The following is a 9,053-nucleotide window of genomic DNA, read 5'->3' on the forward strand; positions in this document are numbered from 1 at the left end:
AATGATATGATTCCTTTCACCCAAAAATGTTATGTAAAATTGTTCTTCAGGTTTTACAGATTTTTTTTTTTCTCCCCAGCAGTGGTCCAGTATCGGACTGTTTTTCTTCAAACCAATTAAGCTAATTTTAAAGTTATTGAAATAGTATATTTTTTAAACCCTCTTAAATTCCCTTTGGACTACTCTAAACCATTATGAAACTACAATTAAATTTTTCAGAGATCGACCCTTCGTACTGAAGTGACGATTTATCACTTGCGTTCTTTCCACAGCCCGTTTGCGTACGTGGACCCGTTGCATTGTAACATGGCATATTTGTACCTTGAGCTGCTCAAGGATTCCCTGAATGAGTATGCATATGCAGCCGAGCTAGCTGGCCTGGGCTATGACCTTCAGAATACCGTCTATGGGATGTATGTAAGTATGCTAATATCCTCAATGCCACTGTTTCCCAACATGCTTCTCCCATGAGGAGGACAGTCCAATTTCACACACAAACAAAGGACTACCAGTGGTTGCTGTCCTTGCGATAGTAACTCCAAATGTAGCTTTGTTTGTGACCTTTGCGCAGCTAAAACTCTTCTCATTCCTTCAGTGTTTTATTTATTTTTTATTTTTTCCCCAAAAATAGAAGTAGTCTAGTAGATTGGTGCCAGAGCTGAGGCTGCGTATTCATACTGACTGTGGTCCCTCTCACCCCGTTTCCTTTTGTCTTGTCATGACCCTTCCATACAAATATCACTCCATTTGTTCACCCCCCCCCCCCCCCCCCCCCCCCGAAGGATGATTTGAGAGAGTATACATATGCAGCCCGCCTGGCAGGGTTGGTCTATGGCATAGCCTCAGGAATGAATGCCATTCTTGTAAGTATGGTGATTAGGTTAGGTTATCTGGTGAAGGGAGGAGCTTGAGGCTTACGAGTGTGCAGGGTCGCTTGTTTATTAAATTCTGCTGCTTTCTGCAGAGTGGTGGGATGTTATATCTTCAAAATGTCTGTCTCTGATTAGTCTGCTAGGGTATTTTGAAACTATTAAGGGTTGTTGTCTTTTGTGTTGGTTTTTAACGATACATGCCCAAAAGAGCAAAACAGAGATAGACAATAAACCGAGTAAATGCATGTTTCAAGCTCCAAAATGACAAAAAAAAAAGTCCATATGAGTTGTGGTGCTGTATTTCAACTTTCTTGAACACATCTGACAGATTTGTGAAAGGAACAGACTAACATTTACATAAAAAAATTGAGCACTACAGCATTTTTTTTCAGTTGCATATTGAAACTGACACAACATGTCACACCATGTTTAAATGTCAGTAACATCAAATGTCCATGTTTTCTTGTGTCCAGTCCTCCATGTTTAAACCCTTATGGGGATCATTTTAAAGTAGCTTGACTCATATCAAACCAAATCTCATGCTGAAGGAGAAAATAAAATGGACCCGTTTTAAAAACACGTTTTCCACATCTTTGGGCTGTATCTTAAAACCGTGATTGGTGTTGGCATGTTTCACTTCTTCAAAGAAATATTTTTTGTATGTAAAATTTGTTTGCAGCCGATTTCTACGTAGAAAGCCAGCTATATGAATAAGACCACCTCTGAGCCATATATGAGCTGTAACTTATTTAAAGAGACATGCACCGAAACAAGTCTCTGAACAGACAGTGAACAGTTTTTTGACGAGGTATAAAGGGTGTTGTTTTAACACGAACATTAATTAATTTGAACCAAAGTATGTTACAGACAATTCGTGATGACCCTAAAGAATCATACTGACTTGTGGAATATGGGCATCTGATGTCTCCTTTAAGGCAAGACACCACAGGTGAATGGGTAAAATTTTAACTAATAGATACTACCATACTTGATTAATCAATCCTGTTGATTAAGCATGGTACATTATGACGGTTGTTTTGTTACAAGCATCCCGAAATGTTATGTTTAAAGATGTAAATTAAGCATTATGTAATTGAATATATAATACTTTGTATACATTTCCGGAACAGAAATCTGAACATTGGATAAAGCCAAGTTCAGGTAAAAAGGTAATCTTCTTTAGAATATAGATGGGGAACAAAACTGTAATATTTGTATGTAAGTGCTACTGAAGTGGAGACTTTTGGCTCTGTACTGGAGAAAAGATATATTGTAACTGAAATCTAAAGACTCTAATAGGAAAAAAAAAGGTGTAATTTTGTATATTTTCTTTCCACTAGTCTGAAAGAAGGCATGTTATGGAAGCAAAATCACAATTTACCAGTACATGTAGTGTCTTGCCATAATGAGTAGCTTTACTGTTTTAACTACTTCAGCTGTATCGTCTCAAACTACTTAGTGGCTTCCCCATCACTGAATGGGATGGATGTTCATAGCAGGTGTAAACAGGCTGACTGATGTTGGTATGACGTGGCAAAGCTGGGCTGCTCGTAAACTCACTTGATGTGTGATTCACTTAGTCCTTACAGTTTACACACAAATTCATCACAATCTGAATGCACTGCATTGATGGTTGTCTGAAGATGATTTAAAGTAACTTTAAATGTTGTTTTTAGTCTGCGCCGCAGTAGCTCATGCATCTGTGCTGAAGTTTGTGTGTATGTTTGTCTCGTAGAGTGTCTTTTATTCTAAATGTCACAAATTTCACAAAAGCAAGACCATGAAGGATGGAAGTCAGTGCTTGAGCTGTTTTTGTTCTTATCACTCATTCTCATAAATATTCAATGTATTTTTGTGTGTGTCAGCTGTCAGTCAAGGGTTATAATGACAAACAACACATCTTGCTGAAGAAGATCATTGAGAAAATGGCCTCGTTTGAGATCGATGAGAAGCGCTTTGATATCATTAAGGAAGCGGTAAGACACAAACACTCATTAAGATACTTTTACAATAACAGATGACACAATTATTAGCACAAATCTATGCTCACAGGAATCTCTGTAGATTTCCACAGTAGTTCACTTGTACTTTATTTTAGCCAATATGTGTTTAAGTCCTATTAACACATTTAAACATGTTTTTACACCTAAACCAAAATTTAAGTTTTTAATTTAGGCAAAACAAAGTTTATTTGATAATCGAGCAAAATTTAATAAACATTCATAGCACTCCACTCAAAATGTACATTTAAACTGCGTATGTTTTTAAATCGACTTTTTAATAAAATTGTTTCTACTCCAATTAGTTTTTATGTAAACATTTAAATCAGTCATGAGAAAGTTATTACATCCACAGTTTGTTCAAACATACGTTAAATAATGAAGACATCACTAGCAGGTTAAGTAAAAGGCTAGGCAAGTATAATGGTGTGTGCACACCAAAGTGAATGTAATTATTTTCGTTGGTAGATTGCATACGTCAATGTGACGTGGATGACACAAATTGGGTGATGCGATTGCCTGCGAGCACGCGATATTCGCCTCAATCGTGTCTTGAGAAATTTCAACTCGAGTGGGAAATTTGCATGACGCATTGTCGTGCAAGCCACTCAGCGAATAGCTTATAGACATGTCAGGTTTGACACTCCCGGTTGTATCTGAAAATGAAGGAGAGCATTATAAAGCAATAAGCCCCAAGAAGCCGTGGTTTACAGTGAATTTATAACAGCTAAGGGGCGTTGTTAGGCACGGCGCAATGCGACGCGAAACCCCCTTAGCTGTCATGGGGCTTATTGCTTTTATAAAACTGTTATTCCATATATGTAGTAAGGTTTCACAATAAAACCAAGCAGATAAAGTGTAATGATATAAGTAAAAACGGTATTCTTTTACCAAACAATGTAGTTCCTCGGCAACCACTTTGTTGGAACCACAACTGTTTCTAAGCAAAACACAGAAGTAAACAAAGGTGTATGTTTGTAGTGTAATTTACAACTGCTTCGAATGCGGCTCAACCAATCAGAATAAAGGACCGGAACTATCCGTTTTATAATAGTGTTTTTATATGTGCGAGTGACTTGGAAAAACATCCCGCGAGTAATCTGCAAATATTCGCTTTGCTTTTGGTTGTGCACACACATAACCAATTTAATCAATATCTAATACAGTGCAAATGTTTAGCGACTTTTTTTTTACTCTAGAGGTTTTTTTTTTCTAGGTAATGAATGAGCTATGGATATTAAATGGCTTTCTTGAGGGAAATAATGTTAAGAGACATTGTTTACAAGCTGTATTTTTGCAGTTGAAACACTGAATTATTTTTCGATTGCCGAAATTTAGATGCATCATTAGCAGAAATATCTGTGGATTCGTCTGGGCCTGGTAGTCAGACATTTGGTGTTTTCTGATCTGTGTCCATGAGAAAATGTGCTCTGTAAATGTGATCTAAATGAAACTTGTGTGATTTTATTTTATTTTTTTCAGTACACGAGGTCTCTGAATAACTTCCGCGCTGAGCAGCCTCACCAGCATGCCATGTATTACCTGCGGCTGCTCATGACTGAGGTGGCCTGGACCAAAGACGAGCTCAGAGATGCTCTGGATGGTGCGATGCTCTTTCATTGTTCTGTGAAAGTGAGCACAATGGTCTCCTGCTTGTGTTCATGCTGTGACTGTGTTTCTCAGATGTGACGTTACCTCGACTGAAGGCGTTCATACCGCAGCTGTTGTCACGGTTACACATTGAAGCCCTGCTGCATGGCAACATCACCAAACAGGTTTGTATAAAAAGCATTTTTTCTTGATGACGTACAGAAAAGGCAGGTGGGCAGTGAGAGGTTTGTTTGAATCGCTTTGTTGTTCTTTTTGTAAGTTGTAAATTCATTGAATTAGCTCACACATTGATGATATGTGATGTAATGTTAGATTTTGCTTTCATGATCATGTTATGTTAGTGATTTGAGCAGTGTGGTCTCTCTAACTGTCTGTCTGTTGTCTCCAGTCTGCTCTGGGCATGATGCAAATGTTGGAGGACACTCTCATTGAGCATGCTCACACTAAACCCCTACTACCGAGTCAGCTAATTCGCTACAGGGAAGTGCAGGTACCTGACGGTGAGTGCTTAGCATCTCAAACTTCCATGCAACATCTCAGAAGGTCTTACATTCATTCAGCTTTTCTCCAATCTGAGGTCTGTAGCCACATGTACAGTATACACAACCGTTCAAACGTTTGGGGTTGGAAAAACTGCTCACCATGGCAGCATTTATTTGATCAGAAATACAGTAATACTGTGAAATGATTACCATTTAAAATAGCTGTTTTCTAGTTGAATATATTTTGAAATCATTCTAATATGCTGATGTGATGCTTAAGAAACATTTATTGTAAATGGTGAAATCAGTTGCTCTGCTTATTTGTTTTTGTGGAATCCTTGATCTAATATTTTTTTCAGGATACTTTGATGAATAGGAAGTTCAAAAGAACTCTATATATTTGAAATATACATTTTATGACATTTTATAAATGTAAATTGATCAATTTAATGCATCCTTGCTGAAAAAGTATTCATTTTACTGACCCCACAATCATTTTGCTTATTCAACTTACTGACCTGACATTTAACATGTTAATTTACAGGTTCTAATAGAAAAGTAATTAATATTGAAAGGTCCTTCAGAATTTTTACAGTCTAAAACAAAATCTAAACTTTCATTACAGTTTGACTTTTCTTTTTTTTTTTTTATTCTGCATAGTTAAGACCAATATTTAAGTTTTAGATTATATTTTAAGTTGTGTAGGTTTTTTAAAATACATCGTATTTATTGTACATTTTTCCATCAATACATCTTCATAGCATCAAATAAATTAAGACCGGTATTAAACCTGAATCTGTGGTGTGTAATTTGAGGTCTATGATATTTGTGTGTTTGTGTCATGGTTCTTGTGTTTAAGTCCAGTTCTCTGTGGTTATCAGGTGGTTGGTATGTTTACCAGCAGAGGAATGAGGTTCATAATAACTGTGGAATCGAGATTTACTATCAGACTGACATGCAGAACACCCATGAGAACATGCTGCTGGAGCTCTTCTGTCAAATCATCTCTGAGCCATGCTTCAACACGCTGCGCACCAAAGAACAGCTGGGTAACACAAACACTCAGGAGAAATGCTCTGTTGTGTGTGGCAATACGGTTTTCTATCTCTTTGTCTATCGATATGATGATTGGACCAAGTAGTTCAGTTTAGGGACACAGACTCTTCCTGCTGCTCTTAAGAACATAATTTCTTTCTATCTGTGTGTCTGACCATCCAGGTTACATAGTGTTCAGTGGCCCCCGCAGGGCTAATGGAGTGCAGGGTCTGCGTTTCATCATCCAGTCTGAAAAGGCTCCTCACTACCTGGAGTCTCGAGTGGAGGCCTTCCTCAAGACCATGGAGAAGAGTGTGGAGGAGATGGGCGAGGAAGCGTTTCAGAAACACATCCAGGCACTGGCCATTCGCCGTCTCGACAAACCCAAGAAGCTGGCGGCTGAATGCGCCAAGTACTGGGGAGAAATCATCTCCCAGCAGTACAACTTCGACAGAGGTGAGAGTCACCGAAATGAACTCATGTTAGCGTCAAGTATCTGAAGTTTTAATGTCATTGTCTTTGATTTTCTTGTCTGATCTAGATAATATTGAAGTGGCTTACCTGAAGACACTGACAAAGGAACACATTATGAAGTTTTACAGGGTTGGTAATGATCTGAATACTTTGTCACACATTGAAACGGATGCTGTTTCTTGCAGCATAATAACAACTAGATTTGCATTTCCTAAAGAAAATGTCCATGCTAAATGTCCAAAATAATAATGTTAGGATTTTGGCTTTGATTCTGTGTAAATGACTTTTTCATAACACTCACGCATCTTTTCATGTAAAAGCAGATGCATGATAAATAGACCAGTCACATTTCAGTATGCAAATGCATGCAAAAAGGGCCAATCTCAATGGCATTTGCAAATATTTCAGTGAGGCCATTGCTGTCAGTTGCATGCTTAAACATTCTGTCAGGTTGGAGGGAGGTTTTCATAATTTATATATTAAAAATATATTTAATATTAACATATTATTGTTTATTGTTATAAAACAAGGCACGTGTAATGCTGATATTGTTGACAAAATGTTTGAAATTGAGTCTGTGTATATGAAGTAGTTTCTGAGTGCTTAATTTAAATTAACTTTCAGTAAAATGCAGCCCTTGCAAACACACATAATTTATCTTCAGATCTCCAAAAATGCAATACCTCTTGTCACGTGGTTCAATCATCGTGTCTGTTCTCTCCAGGACTTGTTGGCCATTGATGCCCCCAGAAGACACAAAGTGTCTGTGCATGTGCTGTCTAGAGAGATGGACTCCTGTGAGTGCTTGAACAATAAGATTGAAACTTTTGAATTGGGCTGACTGAAGCAGCCGGGCAGATTCATTTATTTCTACCATGTGTTTCCTGTAGGTCCACTGGTTGGAGAGTTTCCTGCTCAAAATGATGTCAATCTGGCTCCTGCCCCATCACTTCCTCAGGTACTGCATAGATGTATATGTACAGTTGCAATATGCATTTTTGCCAATTTATACAGACAAATGACAGATGATTGTTGTACTCTTCAGTTCAAAAGTTTGGGGTCAGTGGAGTTTTTTTTTTTTTTAAGAAATTAATACTTTAATTCTGCATGGTTGCATTACATTGATAAAAAAAATGACATTAAAGACATTTCAGAATCTTACAAATGTTTTCTACTTCAAATAAATGCTGTTCTTTGACATTCATCAAAGAATCTAGAAAAATATATTACAAAAATATTAAGCAGCACTACTGTTTTCAACATTAATAATACAAATGTTTCTTGAGCTGCAAATCAGCATATTAGAATGATTTCTGAAGGATCATGTGACACTGAAGACTGGAGAAATGATGCTGAAAATTCAGCTTTGCATCACAGGAATAAATTACATTTGAAAATATATGAAAATAAAAAGGTGATTTTTTTTTAATTTGACTCTTTTTACTGTATTTTTATCAAATAAATGCAGCCTTAGCGAGCATAAGAGTTTCTTTCGAAACCAAATATTTCATGGCCCCAAACTTTTGAACTCTGCACGTTGTGGTGGTTAGTTTTGCATAGCCAAGCACTACTTGCATTTTCTTAAAAAAAAAAAAAAAAATTCACACTTTGTTGTGTGTTTCAGCCGTCACTGGTTCAGGATATGACTGAATTCAAAAGGAGTCTGCCGCTGTTCCCTCTCACCAAACCTCACATCAATTTCATGGCTGCCAAACTGTGACCAGCATCATGGGATGATGCCCAAATATGGAGCCAGTAACGTCGTCGTTGCGTGAGTGTGTGTGTGTGTGTGTGTGTGTAAGCAGGCAGGGCCACGACGGTGCCGCTTGCAGCATTTTTAGTTGTGCTCTGCGTCAGACATGCACACCTGATATCTAATAGATACTAAGAAAACATACAATGTTTGTTTCATGTTGCTTCTGTCAGAAAATTTGTATCCCTATATAATATAGGAATCACTCGCTGGCCACGATGACACTTTTTCGTTGTTCAGTTTCATTTCATTTACACCACTGTTAACCAAAACCATGAGAAAGCGTTTGGAGAGGCTGTTGTGTAATTTATCAAGATAAGTCTCTCCTGAAATGAAATACTGGCCTTAAGATGATTTTAATCAGTGATTAGGTTTTCTGGCACCTTTTTTAAAGTTTAATTTAAGCGATTTGCTTTGAGTTGTTTTTAGTTTCTGTGCATGTTGGCAGAGTTTTATCTTTAAGGATAGTGTTGTAAATGCAAGGTGGTTAACTTGATGGACTTTGGTTTTATTTGCGGTTGAAGAAATATAATAATAAACCATTTTTAATATCATTTTCATTTGTTTATTTAAGTTACTTTGTCCTAAAACAATTCATAAAATACCTGAATACCTGTTAATTTGACCTAAACTCATAACAGAAATACAGATTCCTCTCATGAAACCTCAATTATGTAAATTGTTTGTGAAAACCATACTCAAATCAAATTTGTTTGATTTGAATTTTAAGTTTGACACAATTAAATGCACCACTGGTTTTTCGAACGATTTTATATGAATACATTCATGAACCGTTAACTGCCGCCCCCCCCCCCCCCCCCCCCCC

The 9,053-nt window shown here is 37.2% G+C and overlaps 1 protein-coding gene across 2 annotated transcripts in view; it reads left to right on the top strand.

Annotated features, from left to right (window-relative positions):
- The window catches only part of LOC107586078 (insulin-degrading enzyme), a 25,223-nt gene extending 16,442 nt beyond the window's left edge, over positions 1-8,781 (top strand). For both annotated transcript variants that reach the window (XM_016273299.1, XM_016273300.1), the window contains 11 exons: positions 273-417; positions 2,738-2,848; positions 4,355-4,475; positions 4,556-4,647; positions 4,872-4,983; positions 5,847-6,014; positions 6,184-6,456; positions 6,542-6,603; positions 7,199-7,271; positions 7,365-7,432; positions 8,099-8,781. In XM_016273299.1, coding sequence (XP_016128785.1) covers positions 273-417; positions 2,738-2,848; positions 4,355-4,475; positions 4,556-4,647; positions 4,872-4,983; positions 5,847-6,014; positions 6,184-6,456; positions 6,542-6,603; positions 7,199-7,271; positions 7,365-7,432; positions 8,099-8,194 — 1,321 coding nt within the window. In that variant the 3' untranslated portion in view covers positions 8,195-8,781. The remainder of the gene's footprint in view (positions 1-272; positions 418-2,737; positions 2,849-4,354; positions 4,476-4,555; positions 4,648-4,871; positions 4,984-5,846; positions 6,015-6,183; positions 6,457-6,541; positions 6,604-7,198; positions 7,272-7,364; positions 7,433-8,098) is intronic.
- The last annotated feature ends 272 nt before the right edge of the window (positions 8,782-9,053 follow it).

Source organism: Sinocyclocheilus grahami, unplaced genomic scaffold (genome assembly GCF_001515645.1).
Source record: "Sinocyclocheilus grahami isolate Dianchi unplaced genomic scaffold, SAMN03320097.WGS_v1.1 scaffold77.1, whole genome shotgun sequence".
In the NCBI taxonomy this organism is placed as follows: domain Eukaryota; kingdom Metazoa; phylum Chordata; class Actinopteri; order Cypriniformes; family Cyprinidae; genus Sinocyclocheilus; species Sinocyclocheilus grahami.